At 44.1% G+C, this 19,558-nt stretch overlaps 1 protein-coding gene across 1 annotated transcript in view; it reads left to right on the top strand.

Annotated features, from left to right (window-relative positions):
- LOC139265749 (connector enhancer of kinase suppressor of ras 2) overlaps positions 1–19,558 on the top strand; it is a 1,063,014-nt gene that overhangs the window by 368,934 nt on the left and 674,522 nt on the right. The window contains exon 5 of the mRNA XM_070883099.1: positions 17,832–17,873. Within this exon, the coding sequence (XP_070739200.1) occupies positions 17,832–17,873 (42 nt within the window). The remainder of the gene's footprint in view (positions 1–17,831; positions 17,874–19,558) is intronic.

Here is a 19,558-nt window from a genome sequence, read left to right as displayed (position 1 = left end):
AATACTGGCCAGATAATATCACTCTTCATCTGGAATTGTGTAAAGTTATCTTTCACTCTTTCAAATGTTGAAGCCATTTTAAAGCTAATTCATGCTTTTCTCATTTTAGAATTATTCTAACCCTTAGGGGGTAGAAATTTGTCTTGGGTGGGAGTGCGAAATGGCTGGTATTGTATCAGTCACCTGTTATACTTTCTGCCCAATATTCAGTTCCACTGCTTTCAGTAGAGCAGAATATCAAGCGGGATGTATAACGGGTGACCCATGTGATACCGCCATTTAGCGCTACCACCCACGACTAATTTCTACCCCTTAGATCTCCAACAACTTCAGTCCTCACAGTCCAACTAGTTCCATACCTTCTCTGTATTGACACTGAATATGCAAATCAAAATACCCAATATCAGAAATCCCTTCATTATAATAATGGCCCAGAATTTGCGGTCGGAGGTTTCCCGCGGATGGATGACTCCGACCACAAAAATTTTGAAGAAAGTACCTGGTGGTCCCGGAGGTTCGGAGACTTGTGGTCTTGGGCCTCTATGCGAAGGCCTGCCCAGAGGCCCACGTATCCCAGGAGTGTATGGGCTTCATATGCATCACTGGGATCATGTGGGCCGGCCCAACCTATCAGAGTAGGGGTATTCCCATTCATACTTATGGTGGTTCCACCATAAATATGAATGGAATACTCCTCCAAAACACACAAAACTGATAATAAATTTTTTTTAAATCACATATTTCAAATGACTCAAAATGGAATTGAATGAACTACTTAAAACAAAAATTAAATTTTTTGAAAAATAAATTTACATATTTTAATGTCTCCAAAATTAAATTTACCTTATTTAATAAGATTTTAAATGTTTATATTATTAAAAAAATGTATCATTCTATGCTTTAAAGGTGTTATGCTGATACTGTCGTAAGAATTTGAAGGACTTTCGCTGGGCAGGAGTTGGGAACTGTCTGCCCGCAGAGGCCCTTTGGTTTCAAGAGAATTATTGACAGATCGCAAGTTACGGGTTTGGTGCATGCGCTTCGCATGTCCTGGATGACCACATGTGCAGGAAATGTCGTCAACTGGAGGAACTCGAGCTCCAGGTTTCAGAGCTGGAGCAGCAGTTGGGCGTCAATGTGGTGCATCTGAGAGGCTGAGAGCTACGTGGATAGCACATTTCAGGAGGTGGTCACTCGCAGCTTAAGAGTGTGCAGGCAGAGAGGGAATGGGTGACTATTAGACAGACAAAGAGGACCAAGCAGGTAGTACCTGAATACAGGTGGTTCCTCTGGGGCGTACAGTCCACGGCACCTTGGGTGGTTCAGCTATACAGTAGGGACGGGGGATGGGCGAGGAAGATTGGGAAAGCAATAGTGATAGGAGATTCGATAGTTAGAGGAACAGACAGGCATTTCTGTGGCTGCAGATGTGATTCCAGGATGGTATGTTGCCATCCTGGTTCAAAGGTCAAGGATATCACTGCGGCTGCAGAACATTCTGAGGGGGGAGGGTGAACAGCCAGAGGTCGTAGTCAATATCGGTACCAACGGCATAGATAGAAAGAGGGGTGAGGTCCTGCAGGCCTTGTGGAGGCAAAGGGCATGGCTGAGGTACTAAATGAGTACTTTGCACCTGTATTCATCAAGGAAGAAGATGCTGCCAAAGTCATTGTGAAAGAGAAAGTAGTTGAGCTACTTGATGGGATCAAAATTGATAAAGACGAGGTATTAAAAAGGCTGGCTGTACTTAAAGTAGATACGATACCAAGACTGGATGGGATGCATCCTTAAATGCTGTGGGAAGTAAGGGTGGAAATTGCGGAGGTACTGGCCATAATCTTCTAATCCTCCTTGGATATGGGGGTGGTGCCAGGGGACTAGAGAATTGCAAATGTTACATCCTTGTTCAAAATAGCTTGTAAAGATAAACCAGCAACTACAGGCCAGCAGTTTAACCTCGGTAGTGGGAAGCTTTTAGAAACAATAATCTGCGACGAAATTAACAGTCATTTGGACAAGTGTGAATTAATTCAAAGTTGGAAAGGACACAGACTTCTGGAGAGGTGTGATTGGCAAGGAAAGAGTAAGGAAAACCAACTTGAATGGAACCCTCCTTCTGACGAAATGCTGAGAACATTGTCTTGTCATAACCAACACCTTGTTTCGTCAGCAAGACAAGTACAAGGCCTGATGGCAACACCCTCGCTCCAGGCATTGGCATCTGTTAGACTACGTCATCGTCCGATTAAGGGACCGCAAGGATGTTTGTATCACCCATGCCATGACAGGAGCTGACGACTGCTGGGCTGATAATGCCTAATCCGTTCCATTATTTCCATCAACCTAGCCTCCATGGCGGTGGCAACAGAAATGCTGCCTCAGAAAAATCAACGCTGAAGGACTCAAAGACCCTGCAAACAAAGCCCTATTCAGTCAATGCCTCACAGCCAACCTGATGACTCCTGATGAACTGGAACCGCAGAGTGTCCATAGTGCCTTATGTCCACCATAATTAGTACCTGTGAAGAGACACTTGGTTACTCTACCAGAAAACATCAAGATTGGTTTGATGAGAATGACAAGGAGATCCAGGAGCTAATAAATCATAAACAGAAGACATTCTTGAATTGGCAACATCATCACAACTCGAGGGAAAGGAAACAGATCTTCAGACAACTGAAAGCCCCGAGGTCCAACAAAAAACTCATGACCTAAAGAACAGACGGTGGGTGGAAAGAGCGCAGGAGATCCAGCAACTAGTCGACAATCATGACATGCGTGGATTCTTTAGCGCAGTCAAGACCATCTACGACCAAAGCATCCGAGGATCTATTCCTCTGAGAGCTAATAATGGAGAGGTACTCATCAAGGACAGAGAGGCAGTCAGTGCCTGCTGGAAGGAGCACTTCGAAGATCTCCTCAACCAAGACTCTATCTTCGACGTGTGTGTCCTTGACTCCATCCCACAGCATGTTATCCACCACCATTTTGGCATAATCCCAGCCCGGCATGAGGTTGAAAAGGCCATCCGACAGCTGAAAAACAACAAGGCTTCCGAAGCAGATAAAATCCCTGCCAAAGTACGAAAGCATGGCGGGTGGTACTCTTGGTACGAATTCATGACAACGCCGTAATTGTGACTGTGTTCAAGGAAGGTCACAAGTTTGATTGCGGTAATGACAGAGGAGTTTCCCTGTGGCAGATATCGTAAGAACCCTCCAGAATTGTCAACTCCCAGTGGCTGAAGGGGTCCTCCCAGAGTCACAATGTGGATTCCGCCCATTAAGAGGCATAATGGACATGATTTTCATCGTGCGACAAATCCAAGAAAAATGTAGGGAGTAGCACCAACCTCTGTACATTGCCTTTTTTGATCTCACAAAGGCTTTCGATTCTGCAAACCGAGAGCGATTATGGAGTGTCCTTCTCAAATTTGGCTGTCCTCAAAAATTTGTTACCATCCTCCACCTGTTTCATGATGACATGCAAGCCGTGATCCTTACCAGCGGATCCACTACAGACCCAATACAAGTGCAGACCGGGGTCAAGCAAGGCTGTGCCATTGCACCAACGCTCTTCTCAATCTTTCTCGCTGTAATACTTCATCACACTTTTAGCAAGCTCCGCGCCAGAGTGGAGCTAATCTACTGGATGAACGGGAAGTTGTTCAATCTCCGTTGCCTCCAGTCCAGAACCAAGGTTGTTAAAACCTCTGTCATTGAATTACAGTATGCAGACAACCCTTGCGTTTGTGCACACTCGAAGACCAAACTTCAAACCATCGTTGATTCCTTCACTGAAGCATATGAGAGACTGGGCCTTACATTAAACATCCGAAAAACAAAGGTTCTTTATCAACTTGTCCCCGCCGCACAAACACTGCCACCCCCCACACCTGATTATCAAGATCCGTGACGAGACCTTAGACAGCGTGGAACCATTTACCATACATTAGGAGCCTTCTGTCAGCGAGGGTGGACATCGATGACGAAGTCCTTCAGGGTGCCAGCGCAACCTTCAGCCATTTGAGGAAAAAAGTGTTTGAAGAACAAGACCTCAAACCCTGCACGAAGCTCATGGTCTACAGAGCAGCAGTTATACTCGCCCTCCTGTATGCTTCAGTGACATGGACAACATACAGTATTCACCTTAAGGCACTGGCAAATCCATTAGCAGGATAGGCGTACCAATGTCAGTGTTCTTTCTCAGGCCAACATCCTCAGCATCGAGGCATTGATCACGCTCAGTCAGCTCTGATGGAGGGGCCACATTGTCCGCATGCCTGATACAAGACTCCCGAAACAAGCACTCTACTCCGAGCTATGTCATGGCAAGCGATTTCCAGGAGGGCAGAAAAAACTCTTCAAGTTCTCAAAACCTCCTTGAAAAAATGTATCATCCTCATCGACTCTTGAGAATCCTTGGCCCAAGACCGCTCAAATCAGGGAAGCATTCGAGAAGGCGGTGAACACTTTTGAGTCTCTTCGTCAGGAGCATGCGGAAGCCAAGTACAAACAGCGGAAGGAGCATACGACAAAGCAAGCGCCCCACCCACCCGACCCTTCAACCACAACCTGGCCCACCTGTGGCAGAGTCTATAGATCTCGCACAGGACTCATTAGTCACCTTAGAACTCATAATATTGGTTTGGAGGCAAGTCATCCTCGACTCTGAAAAAGAAAGGATTAATTAAGGAAAGCCAGCATGGATTTGTTACAGGCAAAACATGTTTAACTCACTTTATTGAGTTTTTTTGATGAGTTAACAGAGAGGGTTGGTGAGAGTAATGCGGTTGATGTGGTGTACATGGACTTGCAAAGGTGTTTGATAAAGTGCCACATAAGAGGCTTGCCAGCAAAGTTGAAGCCCAGGGAATAAAAAGGATAGTGACAGCATGGATAAGAAATTGGCTCAGTGACAGGAAACAGAGAGTAGTGGTGAATAGTTGTTTTTTGGACCGGAGGAAGGTGTACAGTCGGGTTCCCCAGGGGTCAATACTAGGACCACTGCTTTTCTTGATATATATTAATGACTTGGTGTACATGACACAAATTTGCAGATGACACAAAACTTGGAAGTATAGTGAACAGTGAGGAGGATAGTGATAGTCTTCAAGTGGACATAGACAGGATGGTGTAATGGGTGGACATGTGGCAGATGAAATTTAATGCAGAAAAGTGTGAACTGATACATTTTGGTAGGAAGAACGAGGAGAGGCAATATGAACTAAAGGGTACAATTCCAAAGCGGGTGCATGAACAGTGAGACCTAGGGGTGTATGGGCACAAATTATTGAAGGCGGCAGGGCAGGGTGAGAAAGTGGTTAAAAAAGTGACCCTGGGCTTCATAAAAAGAAGCATAGCATACAAAAGCAGTTATGATGAACCTTTATAAAATAGTGGTTTGGCCTCAACTGGAGTACTGTGTTCAATTCTGGGTACTGCATTTTAGGAAGGATGTGAAGGCCTTAGAGAGGGTGCAGAAAAGATTTACAAGAATAGTTCCAGAGATACTTCAGTTACGTGGATAGAGTGGAGAAACTGGGATTGTTCTCGTTAAACCAGAGATGGTTGAGAGCAGATTTAATAGATATGTTCTAGTAAACCTCCTCTCAACCATCTCTGGTCTAACTATGTGTTCAAAATCATGAGGGTTCTGGACAGGTTCTGGACAATCAACGAAATGCAGAAAATGCAGGATGTCGAAGATGTACAACGATTTGTTGGCATGACAAAGTACCTCGCAAAATTCTTGCCAGATCTTTCAGACTGCAGCAAGCCTCTGTGGCAGCTTACTCATAAATCATCATCATCATAGGCAGTCTCTCGGAATCGAGGAAGACTTGCTTCCACTCTAAAAATGAGTCCTTAGGTGGCTGAACAGTCCAATATGAGAACAACAGTCCCTGTTATAGGTGGGACAGATAGTCGTTGAGGGAAAGGTGGGGGTGGGACTGGTTTGCCACACGCTCTTTCCGCTGCCTGTGCTTGATTTCTGCATGTTCTCGGCAATGAGACTCGAGGTGCTCTACACCCTCCCGGATGCATTTCCTCCACTTAGGGCGGTCTTTGGCCAGGGACTCCCAGGTGTCAGTGGGGATGTTGCACTTTATCAGGGAGGCTTTGACAGTGTCCTTGTAACGTTTCCTCTGCTCACCTTTGGCTCGTTTACCGTAAAGGAGTTCCGAGTAGAGCGCTTGCTTTGGGAGTCTCGTGTCTGGCATGCGGACACTGTGGCCTGCCCAGCGGAGTTGATCAAGTGTGGTCAGTGCTTCAATGCTGGGGATGTTGGCCTGGACGAGGACACTGATGTTGGTGCGTCCGTCCTCCCAAGGGATTTGCAGGATCTTGCGGAGATATCGTTGGTGGTATTTCTCCAGCGACTTGAGGTGCCTACTGTACATAGTCCATGTCTCTAAGTTATATAGGAGGGCGGGTATTCTACAGCACTGTAGACCATGAGCTTGGTGGCAGATTTGAAGGCCTGGTCTTCAAACACTCTTTTCCTTAACGGCCGAAGGCTGCACTGACGCACTGGAGGCGGTGTTGAATCTCGTCGTCAATGTCTGCTCTTGTTGATGGGAGGCTCCCGAGACATGGGAAATGGTCCTCATTGTCCAGGGCCGCGCCGTGGACCTTGGTGACTAGGGGATAGTTTGGTGGAGGATCTTTGTCTTACGGATGTTTAGCGTAAGGCCCATGCTTTCGTATGCCTCAGTAAATACGTTGACTATGATTTGGACTTCAGCCTCTGTATGTGCACAGGCGCAGCCATCGTCCCCGTACTGTAGGTCGATGACAGAGGTTGTGGTGGTCTTGGACTTGGCCTGGAGACGACGAAGGTTGAACAGGTTCCCACTGGTTCTGAAGTTTAGTTCCATTCATAAAGACACAGTCTGGAAATGGACTGAAGAGCAAGACAAAGTGTTTGAAGCTATCAAACAATACGTGACAGATTCTCCGGTGCTCAGGTACTTTGACCACAAACTTGCAACCAAAGGTGAAGGAGCTGCTTCGAGCAAGGGTCATGGATTCGTCCTTCTGCAACAGGGACAACCAATTGCATATGCGAGCCGAGCGCTCACTCCAGCAGAAACGCGATACTCTCAAATCGAAAAGGAACTGCTTGCTCAAGTCTTCGGAATGGAATCAAAACCATTAATATGTATATGGTCGCAAGATCAAGCTATGGACAGACCATAAGCCTTTGGTTGCTATACGACGCCAGCTGTTATCTGCAGCACCCAAGCAACTACAATGTCTGTTCATTCGGCTCAACCAACATGATGTTGAAATAAAGTATCAACCAGGAAAAGAAATGTACCTAGCAGACACCCTCTCGCGTGCATACCTTGAAAACATGGAGAGATCACGACAGAAATTGCAGTGGAATGTATCCACATGGTAGACTTTCTCCCACTCCCCAAACAAGAACTGACTACCGTACAATGCGCAACTGTAAGCAACTCCACACTACAACTGGTTATACAACAAATCACAAGGGGGTGGCCAGAAACGACACATGAATGCCCGCTTGAAACGCATGCAAACTTCAAAAGTTTGTGACGAACTCACAACACAGGATGGCATAATCTTCAAAGGCGATCACTGTGTCATACCAAAATCCCTGAGATCCGACATTCATCAGCGATTTCATGCTGCTCACACTGGTGTCGAGAGCACTCTTCGAGGTGCCAGAGAATCTGTTTACTGGCTAGGACTGAACAGTGACATAAAAGACTTTGGGCTAGAACCGCCACTTTTGAGCTTATCGCCCAAAAATGGGCGTTTTTTCTGGCGTGGGCGGTAAAAAAGGATTTTCAGATTGCTGGCTTCTCTTCCATTCTCAAAGCACCTAGTTTACATTTTTTAAAATGGGTGTTACCGTGAGCGACATCAAATGGGCGGTAGCGTAAATTTTTTTTGACCTTCAGCCGTAAAGTGTGGCCGTCCTTAGCAACGGCATGGCAACGCTCAATTCCTGTGATTCAGGAGATCAAGGGTCATCATGACATGCACAGAAGAGGAGACAGAGAGAGAGGGAGCTCAGAGGCACTGAAAGCGTATGTGGCTGTGGTGTGTGCTTGTCTGGCTGTTGTGGCTGTGACGGAGATTCACCAGTAGCAAAAGGCCTACTAAGCACCAAGAACATAGTTGGCACTGAGTTTTTGTCCAACAAATAAGATATAACATGGAAGGGCTGGAGGAGGCCTGGAGCTGGTAGCCAGGAACAGTGGTGGCAGAGGGCTCTTAGTGGTCCCCGAGCACGGCACTCCGCCCCTAGGTTCCGTACCACCACTGCGAATGACAGATGAGAGCAAGGACCAAGATCCTGCTTCTGCATCAGTGAATGTTGCCCCCTCAACACCCCCCGCTCCCGTACCCATGCAACCACCGCATCTGCCTTCATCCTCCCCAATGAGGAACTGCCTGAGGAGCCCCTTGGCCAGGCGCCATGGAGCGAGGAGGGGAAGGGATAGAGGTGGGGAGAAGAAAGAGAGTGGGGAAGGAAAGTGAGGTGCATGTGCACAGGTGATGGCTGTGTTGTATCTCCATCTGGGTGTATGCAATTTGTTGCAATGTATGGGGGCTGGGGACCACGCTCCTGCTTTGCCTCTGTATTCTGTGTTGCTGGACATGTTGACCATGTGATTTATGTCAATGGTGGAAAAAATGGGATGTGGGCGGTGGTTGGGTGTTATTGGCTGTGTCACTTATGATTTCAGACCAATATTGGTATTAAACTTTTGTTATTGAACATAACCTTGTTGCACATACTGGTGATTCCTTTCCGTGAAAGGGTTAAATACAACTTTACATCAATCAACGTAAACTTCAACTGGCACCAAGGTGATGGGCACCATTGATGTCTGAGCTGCACACACACAGCAGTGTGTCAGCGTTGTCACTCACATCAGCGTTCTTTCAGTCAAATCTTTCCGATATCAGCTCCTCACGTAAGAGTAGGATTTACCAAATGCCAGCCACACCGCTGGCGTCCGTCCCAGTTAGTTCCACTTTTTATGGGTAGTTTTTTGAGCGGGCGATATTGTGGGCGATATTTGTGCGAGGTGGTAAAATTGACATTGGGCGATCTCCATGGCCGCTAGTTTGGGAAAATATGCTCTTTACGACAAAAAACAGTCGCCGGGCGATATTATTGAATCTTGGCGTTAAGTCCGTGAGGAAAGTAATGCTGGACGATGATATGGGCATTGAAGTTGCCCATTCTGCTGATTCTGCCCCAAAAAAGTGGGCGGGCGGTAATATTTTTCCTCAGCGTTAAGGACATGGGGAAAATAACGCTCGCCGATAAGTCTCCTAAAAAGCCCGTCAGTTTCCATTTTCTGCCAAAATAGGCAATATCTGACCATTATACGCCATTTCAGCAGATAAATGGATGTTAAGTGGGCATTAAGCAGGCAAAAAAAGTGGAGGTTCTAACCCTATGTTTCAAAGTGTGAAACATGTAACACCCATCAATCGAGCCAACCAAAAGAACCATTGATAAGTCACAACCTCCCTCTGAGACTGTGAGAAAAGATTGTTTGTGACATATTCACACTCGATGGCGAAGATTATATATGCACAGTGGACTACTACTCGGACTATTTTGAGATAGACAATCTGCATGGAAAGAAAGATGCCACTGTTATCATCAAACACCTCAAGAAACACTTCTCTAACCATGGTATTCCAGGCAAGGTTCAATCCAACAATGGACCTCCCTTCAACTCACAACAGTTCACAAACTTTGCCACAGAATATGGATTCGATCACGCTGCAAGCTCACCAGAATATCCACAAAGCAACGGAAAGGTTGAGAATGCGGTTAATCTCACAAAGCGGTTAATCAAAAAGACAAAGAAAGACTGTGGTGATTTCTACATGAACCTTCTCATCTGGCGAAACACACCAACTGAAGGCCTTGCTCGTTCGCCGCACAAAGACAAACATTCCAATCACAAATGAACTACTCAAACTAAGAATCATACACGACGTCATCGTCAACAAAGAAAGGAACCATGCCAAACAAGTACATTACTACAGCAGAGGTTCTACAGCACTTCTTACACTGCAGGAAGGAGAAACAGTGAGACTGAAGCAAACGTGAGAAAGCTAAGAGTGGCAAAAAGCTCAGGTCCAGAAACAAGTTGGCATTCGATCATATCAGGTCATTACAGAAGTTGGCCATTAATATCGCAGAAATAGGAAACATCTGAGAAAGAGTGCTGAGACATTCATCGAAACCGCAGAGATCTCAGTGACACCCACAGACGATCTGCTGCCAACACAGCCAACTAACACGCAAAACAGCACTTCAACGACAACACGTGAGAACAGGGATATGTTGCCTGATATTTCCCCTCAGAGCACTGATGAAGGGACTAATGCAATCAGTGCACAGAACACAACTGAAACAACCAGTTTGAGGTGAAGCAACAGAATCCACACAACACCAAAATATCTGGAGAACGATGTACTGAAATAAGTAATTGTGGACACTGGACACTTGGATAAAGAATCAATAAGACAAGAGTTTTGTTGTTGTTGTTTGTTAAACTTGCAGTTGTTTCATACATGTATTCTGAAGAAGTTAACTACCCGTTTATATTGAAGCTAACTTTAATTCATTTTTGTTTCCTATGAAAGGAAAGGTGTAATGAGATAATGTATAGCGGCCTCTAGCTAGGAGGCATCGATATACTGTATAGCACCCTCTAGCTCGGAGGTTTTTGGAGCTGTATTGAGAAGGTTTGTGAAGGAACGCCATTTTACAGCTCCACGTGGCTGTCTGAAATCTCCCAAATAAATAGAGTTAAGTTGAACTATTCAAGAGTGTTCAAGAGACTATAAAATACAGCACAAAACAGTGAACAATTGAAATAACACCATTCAGTGCTGATGGCAGCTCTTGCATTAAGTTATGTGAGCTGATTCCAACATTCAAAATTTGACAATGTTGTGGACTATACATTAACTTCTGTCCTTTCGTGTAGAAGCTTCAAAAGTCCTCATCTGGCTTTTGTAAAATGAGCGATTGTCAACTGTCTTCCTGCAATTAACTAATTTAAAATGTGCACGAACAGTGAAGCTGACCACACATGGAGCTCTCTGTCTCTCTCTCTCTCTCTCTCCCTCTCTCCCACTGTTACATGTGCAGAGCTATTAATGTTTTTTGATTGAACGAACTGGGTCATTTAATATTTCATAAGATAGAGCATCGTTTTTTGTCATAACTTGCCCAGTTTATATATATTTCTCTACATATTCAACCAAAAACTACCTGTGCTGAAAATCACGGCTGATTACTAAGACCTATTATTGAGCATAAAACGATTAGGGTGAGTTCCTATCAGACTTAAACATGGAGAAATTGTAGGATCAGTCACATCTACTTGTGCATCAAAGCTAGATTTTGTTAATTCATTGTCTGACTGGACAGAAGATGCCAGGAGATGTAATGATTTTGATAGAATAAATAAGGAGAAACTGTTTCGAGTGGCAGAAGGGTCAGTAACCACAGGATACAGATTTAAGGTGATTGGCAAAAGAACCAGAGGCAACACAAGGAAACATCTGCTTTTACAGAGTGAGTTGTGATCTGTAATACACTACCTGAAAGGGCTGTGGAAACAGAATCCATAGTGATATTCTAAAGAAAATTGGATTAATACTTCATAGAATCATAGAAATTTACAGCATGGAAGGAGGCCATTTCGACCCATCGTGTCCGCACCGGCTGACCAAGAGTTTTCCAGCCTAATTCCACTTTCCAGCTCTTGCTCCGTCGCCCTGTAGATTATGGCACTTTAAGTGCACATCCAAGTATTTTTAAAATGTGGTGAGGGTTTCTGCCTCTACTATCCTTTCAGGCACTGAGTTCCAGACCCCCACCACCCCCTGGGTGAAGAAATTTCCCCTCATGGCTCCTCTAAACCTCCCCCCAATTACTTTAAATATATGCCCCCTGATTGATGATCGCTCTGCCAAGGGAAACAGGTCCTTTCTATCCACTTGATCCAGACCCCTCATAATTTTATACACCTCAATTAGGTCTCTCCCCAGCCTCCTCTGTTCCAAAGAAAAACAGATCCAGCATCTCCAACCTTTCCTCATAGCCAAAATTCTCCTGTCCAGGCAACATTCTTGTAAATGTCCTCTGAACCCTTTCCTATGCAATCACATCTTTCCTGTAATCTGATGACCAGAACTGCACATAGTACTCCAGCTACGACTTAACCAGTGTTTTATACATTTCAAGCATGACCTACTTGAAGGGGAAAAATTTAGAGGCATATGGGGAAAGAGCGGGGGAGTGGGACTACCATGGAACCGGCACAAGCACGATGGGCCAAATTACCTCCTTCTCTGCTGAATCATTTTTTGATTCCATGATACAAAGTCTTGCGTCTAGCTCACGTCATTTTTTTATTTATTCATTCACAGGATATGGGCGTCGCTGGCAAGGCCAGCATTTATTGCCCATCCCTAATTAACCTTGTGAAGGTAATGGGGAGCCGTGTTTTTGAATCACTTCAGTCTGTGGTGCAGGTATTCCCACAGTGCTGTTGGATAGAGAGTTCCAGGATATTGACCCAGCGAGTATGAAGGAACGACAATATAGTTACAAGTCAGGATGGTGTGTGACTTGGAGGGAACTTGGAGATTGTGGTGTTCCCATGCGCCTGCTGCCCTTGTCCTTCTAGGTGGTAGAAGTCACTAGTTTGGGAGGTGCTATCGAAGAAGCCTTGGAGAGTTGCTGCAGTGCATCTTGTAGATGGTACACACTGAAGCTACAGTGCGCTAGTGGTGGAGGGAGTGAGTGTTTAAAATGGTGGATGGGGTGCCAATCATGCAGGCTGCTTTTTCCTGTTAGGTGTTGAGCTTCTTGAGTGTTGTTGGAGCTGCACCCATACAGGGAAGTGGAGAGTATTCCATCATACTCCTGACTTGTGCATTGTAAGTGGTGGATAGGCTTTGGGGAGTCAGGAGGCGAGACATTCACTATAGAATACCAGTCTCTGATCTGCTCTTGTAGCCACAATAATTATGTGGCTGGTCCAGTTAAGTTTCTGATCAATAGTGATCCCCAGGATGTTGATGGTGGGGGATTCAACAATGGTAATGCCACTGAATGTCAAGGGGAGGTGGTTTGACTCTCGCTTGTTGGAGATGGTCTTTGTCTGGCACTTGTGTGGCACGAATGTTACTTGCCACTTGTCAGCCCGAGCCTGGCTGTTGTCCAGGTCTTGCTGCATGCGGGCACGGACTGCTTAATCACCTGAGGAAGTGTGAATGGAACTGAATACTGTGCAATCATCAATTGAATATCCCTACTTCTGACCTTACGATGGAGGGCAGTTTTTTGATAAAGCTGCTGAAGATGTTTGAGCCTAGGACACTGCCCTGAGGAACTCCTGCAGTGATGTCCTTGGGCTGAGATGATTGGGCTTCCAAAACCACAACCTTTGTGCTAGGTATATCTCTAGCCAGTGGAGAGTTTCCCCCTAATCCCCATTGACTTCATTTTTACTAGGGCTCCTTGGTGCCACACTCTGTCAAATGCTATCTTGATGTCAAGGGCAGTCACTCTCACCTCACTCTTTTCTTCATGTTTGGACCCAGGTTGTAATGAGGTCTGGAGCTGAGTGGTCCTGGCAGAAACCAAACTGAGCATCAATCAGCAGATTATTGGTGAGTAAGTGCCATGTAATAGCACTGTCAGCGAAACCTTCCCTCACTTTGTTGAAGATTGAGAGTAGGCTGATGGGGTAGTAATTGACTGAATTGGATTGGTCCTGCTTTTTGTGGCAGGATGTACCTGAGCACTTTTTCATTTTGTTGAGGAGATGCCAATGTACTCGAACAGCTTAGCTAGTTCTGGAACACAAATCTTTATCATTACAGCCGGGATGTTGTCAGGGCCCAATAACCTTTGCTGTATCCAGTGAGCTTAGTCATTTCTTGATATCATGTGGAGTGAATTGAATTGGTTGCAAACTGGCATATGTGATGGTGGACATCACAGGAGGAGGCCAAGATAGATCATCTACTCAGCACTTCTGGCTGAAGATCGTTGCGTCTTCGCCATCATTGAGGATGGGGATGTTCATGGAACCTGTTCCTCCTGCCAATTGTCCACCACTTTTCATGACTGGATGTGGCAGAACTGCAGAGCTTTGATCTTACCCATTGGTTGTGGGATCGCTTAGATCTGTCTATAGCACACTTCTTCCACTGTTTAGCATGCACGTAGTCCTGTGTTGTAGCTTCACCAGGTTGGCACCTCATTTTCAGTAATATCTTTTCCTGGCATGCTCTTCTGCACTCCTCATTGAACCGGGGTTTGTCCCCATGTTTGATGGTAATGGTAGAGGGAGGGATATGCCGGGCCATGTGGTGGAATACAATTCTGCTGCTGCTGATGGCCCACATTATTGAGTTGCTAAATGTGTTCTAAATTTATCCCATTTAACACGGAAGGTAGACAGGACTTAGTCTCCACAAGTACCAGTACTGTCATGGACAGTTGCATCTGTGACAGATAGATTTGTGATGATGCCAGATTTTTCTTCCCTACAGGACATTAGTAAACCTATTGGGTTTTTACAACAATCCAATAGTTTCATGATCACCATTACTGTTTCATTAACTGAATTCAAATTCACAAGCTGCCATAATGCAATTTCAATTTACATCTCTGGATTATTTGTCCAGGTCTCTGGATTACTAGTCCAGTAATATAATCACTATGCTACCATGCCTGTTGATCACATTTCAAAGTGTTATGCTTCGTTACAGAAAGTAAATCAATATTTAATGCTGGGCTCTTTTAACCCCGAGCCATAAATTTACAAGTTGCTGTGATTTCCCTCGAATTGACCTCAAAAGTTTACAAGCAGATGCAATGATCTGAAATTGCCTATTTAGACCACTTTCCCACAGGTAGAATTTGAGTGGCAGTCATTAAAGTCTAGGTTAAACACAACTGCAACAAAAGCAGCTAATCATCACAGCCTACCTGTAGGCAATGCCATAGGGGGCATGCTAGTTATTTAAAATAAAATGGTGAAGTAAACGCCACCATGTTGCATGAATTTCTGTCAACAATATCCTTTCATAATACACCTGACACACCAAACATATTATCACATAGAATTACATAGAATCTATAGCACTGAAACAGGCCATTCGGCCCAACCATTCCATGCAAGCTTTATGCTCCACTGGATCCTCCTCCCATCCTTCCTCGTCTAACTCTATCAGCACCACACCTTTTCCATTATATGCTTATCTAGCCTTCTCTTAACTGCATCTGTACTATTCGCCTCAACCACTCCCTGTGGTAGCGAGTTCCATATTCTCAACACTCTCTGGCTAAATAAGTTTCTTCTGAATTCCTTATTTGATTTCTTGATGACTATATTGATTGTCTCGAGTTTTGCTCTTCCCCACAAGTGGAAACACTCTCTCTGTATCTAATCTATCAAAACCCTTCATAATTTTAAAGACCTCCATTAGGTCAACACTCAGCCTTCTCTTTTTCAAGAGAAAAAAGACCCAGCCTGTTCATCCTTTCCTGATGGGTATAACCTCACATTTCTCGTATCATACTTCTTTTTTGTACCCTCTCCAGTGCCTTTATTTCCTTTTTATAATATGGCGACCGGAATTGTAAGCAGTACTCCAAGTATAATCTAACCAAGGTTCAATACACATTTAGTATAACTTGTCTACTTTTCAATTCTATCCCTTTAGAAATACACCCTAGTGCATAGTTTGCTTTTTTATGGCCTTGTTAACCTGTGTTGGTACTTTTAGTGATTTGTGTATTTGTACTCCCAGATCCCTTTGCTCTGCTACCCTATTTAGATTCTTCTTTTACAAGTAATATGACCTCCTTATTTTTCATACCAAACTTGCTGTACCTTTCCCAGGACGGGTAGTCCATATGTATGCTTCAGTCTCATAACATGAGGTGCAGCAAGATCACACAATATGGAACTTTGTTTAGTAATATTCATTGAACTGATCACCTTTGGCCTTGATTTCATTTTCTTCTTTGATGATTGTAAGTAAATTTACAAAGTAGTTTTGGCATTAATTTAAAATGAGAGACTGTCTCCATGACACCAAACCACTGCAAAGCTTGCTTCCTAAGCAAATTCACTAAAGAAGCACACGTTCCCTGTTAGTTTTGTATCTTGGTACAGGTTGTACCTCTCTAGTCCGTGTCTCTTTGGTCCAGCAACATCCCTGGTCCGGCATCATTCCCGGGGCTGGCTGCTCCTCTTCTCCCCACTGCCTCTGGTGTTCCCTCTGAGGTCAGGATGGCGCGCTGTGTCCTGGGGCAGGCTGCTCCTCTTCTCCCCGCTACCTCCTCGGTCGGGTCGGCACGGAGAGGGAGCGAGGAGCATGGTGGCTGTCTGAGGCGCCGAAGCTGGGCCTGAGTAATGCTGCGCAGTAGTCTTCTGCGCAGCGTATGCATAGAACATGGCCGGGTCTTTGTCAGCAGCATTGTCAACAGTATCCGGTACGTCTAGGCTACTGCTGACAACGCTAGGGTCGTCGTGACCTCCCATGGTCTGGAAAATTCTCTGCTCCGGCACCGGTCAGCTCCCAGATGTGCCGGACTGGAGAGGTCCAACCTGCATACACTATTTCTATGAAATCTGCATCGTTATGTTTTGTTCCTCAAGAATTATGCGACATGTTTCCTTTTTGGAATGTGATACATTATAGCCAATATTATTGACTTTCAGAAATGTTTTTTAGACACAAATAGCAATTTGTAGCACTGAGGCCGGGCTCCAGGTGCAGATATACAACAATACAGACAGGATCCAGGGCAGCGCAAAATACACTTGTTAGAAAAATGTGACATTAATCTTATTGTTATGTTTTAAAACTATGCAAAGATTGATGAAATTGTCATATATTCTGCCAGCTAATGTTTGTTGGGATGTTTCAGTGTCAAAGCAGGTAGTGCTACCATTCAAATGGATATAATAGCCCAGTGATGCTCCAAGAGTTGTGTCCAAGTAACATTTGATCTCGAGACAAATAAATGAGAAACTCATCAGCCTACGTGGAACAGAACAGTAAAATGCTTTTGGGAAATGAAAAATAAACAGTAACGGGACTTCAGGTTAAAGATCTCAGCCATTCCTCTTGACACAGATTAGATTTGATCATATATCAATATATGCCACCTGTGCCTTTGTACTGAGGTGCGAAACCCCGAATAAAATAGAAAGGTGATAACTTGACGAGGACAGCACTGTGACTATCTGCATCAGCGACTGTGTCTAGCTGGGTACTTCACTTTTATACTTTGAATTAATTTTGCACAACCCTATAAAAACATGTCTTGTACCAGAACACTCTTGTAGCTTAAAAATGAATACTGATTTTTTTAAATGAAAAAATTATGCATTGCACCCCACCCGCCAGAACTATTTCAATAGTTTTAGGGCACAATCTGTTGGGGGGCCTTAAACATTTATTCTCTCAAAGAATTTATATTATTTGGCTTAGTTTTGTCTCATTGAATTCACTGCAATATTTAATCCTTTGTTCAGATGCTAATTGTGGTGCTCAGAGGATGTTAGTAGGTGAAGGCTTTATGTTAGTCCGTCATCTCTCTCTGTTGGAGATATTAACCCATTTATTTTAAAATGGGTTAATGGCTATGCTAAAGTAATAGTTTGAGGAATAATGCACAAAGGGAGCGCTGAGGTTCTACAGTGGAATGTCAGGACCTAAGAAATACTATATGCTGTTTGGCATAGTGGAATGAGCTAATTGTTCATTTTTTCCCTCCTGTAGGATTGCACAGTTTATGAAACTGAAAATAAGATTCTCCATGTGGTGAGTTCCTTAAATTGCATTCAATTTGCTACAGTATGCTTGCCTGAGTTCAGAAGTTATTTCATTTTATTTCTCGCCTGATTAAGTGAGCCTGTCCAGTTTTCCAATCCCAATAGGAACATCGGAATAGGAGTAGGCCATTCAGCCCCTTGAGGCTTTTCCAACACTAAATTAGATCATAGCTGATCTGTACCTCATCTCCATTTACATGCTGATGCTCCATCCCTTGATACCATTACCTAATAAAAATCTATCTATCTCAGTCTTGAAATTTTCAGTTGTTTTGGGGAGCAAGTTCCAGATTTCCACTACTGCATTTCAGAGGCCTGTAAGCAGAATAAGCTTCTCCATAAATACGATAGTTAACATAGTTCTGATGTGTGGAGCTTTGGCTGTGCAGCATGGATATCTCTTTTGACTTGAAAGTTCAAATATTTGTGGTTGGGAATCATGCATCTTTTTATCAGATACATTTTTTTTGTTGATAGATTGTGATGGCTCATCATTGTGACGGATTTTAATGCAAGAAAATTAACACTTTCCATTTTGATCCCCGCCCCAGCATTGACCACTCACAGCTCATGTGTAACATGTCTGGATGCAGAGTAATGTTCTCTTGTCTGTCCCTTTCAATGCAGTGCTGCAACTTTTAAATTCACACATTTGTTTGCACTCTAGAATACTAATGGGATTTCCCAATATTATCAAGTCTAATTATCGAAATTGCTTGAATATCATAGCAGTTTTGAATCCAAAATATATATTTTTTAATCTTAATTTTTCATATTTACGTTGAAATCCTAAAATTGACAACATTGTTTTTGTCCTAATTTTTTGTTCTTGTCAGCGTGTTTCTTTATACTAATGAAATGACACTGGTGGCGGTTTCGATTGCCACAGGCTAAGAAGGAAATTTCTCTATATAACCCATTTGACTGGAACACTAACCCACACTAACTTCAGAGCCAAAGCAGCACCATTGTCGCATGATCAGGGCCATTGTTTACAATAGCTGAAGTGCCAAGTTTTATTTTTCTTACGTGGGATGATATTTCCCAATGCTGTCCTTTATAAATAGGTCTGTTGGTATATGTTGACTGAATAAATCAAATTTCATTTTATTGCATGAGACTGAAATAATTTTTGACAGTGCTTTAGGGATATTCAAGGATTCGGCCCATTATTCTGCGAAAACCACAAATCAGTCATTGGCATTGAACATGCCAATTGGGCAAAATCTCTAAACTAGCTCATGAAAAGTTGGGATGCAAGTAGGGCTGTGTGCCACAAACACTTAAGCAAGGATATGCTTAATTTCCATCATCATCATCATAGGCAGTCCCTCAGAATCGAGGAAGACTTGCTTCCACTCCTGAAGTGAGTTCTTTGGTGGCTGAACAGTCCAATATGAGAGCCACAGACTCTGTCACAGGTAGGACAGATAGTCGTTGAGGGAAGGGATGGTTGGGATAGTTTGCCGCACACATTTCTGCTGTCTGTGCTTGATTTCTGCATGCTCTCGGCGTTGAGACTCAAGGTGCTCAGCGCCCTCTCGGATGCACTTCCTCCATTCAGGGCGATCTTGGGCCAGGGGGACTCCTAGGTGTCAGTGGGGATGTTGCACTTTATCAGGGAGGCTTTGAGGGTGTCCTTGTAGCGTTTCCGCTGCCCACTTTTGGCTCGTT

Source organism: Pristiophorus japonicus, chromosome 6, assembly GCF_044704955.1.
Source record: "Pristiophorus japonicus isolate sPriJap1 chromosome 6, sPriJap1.hap1, whole genome shotgun sequence".
Classification (NCBI taxonomy): Eukaryota; Metazoa; Chordata; class Chondrichthyes; family Pristiophoridae; genus Pristiophorus; species Pristiophorus japonicus.
This window is presented reverse-complemented; position numbering and strand designations above follow the sequence as displayed.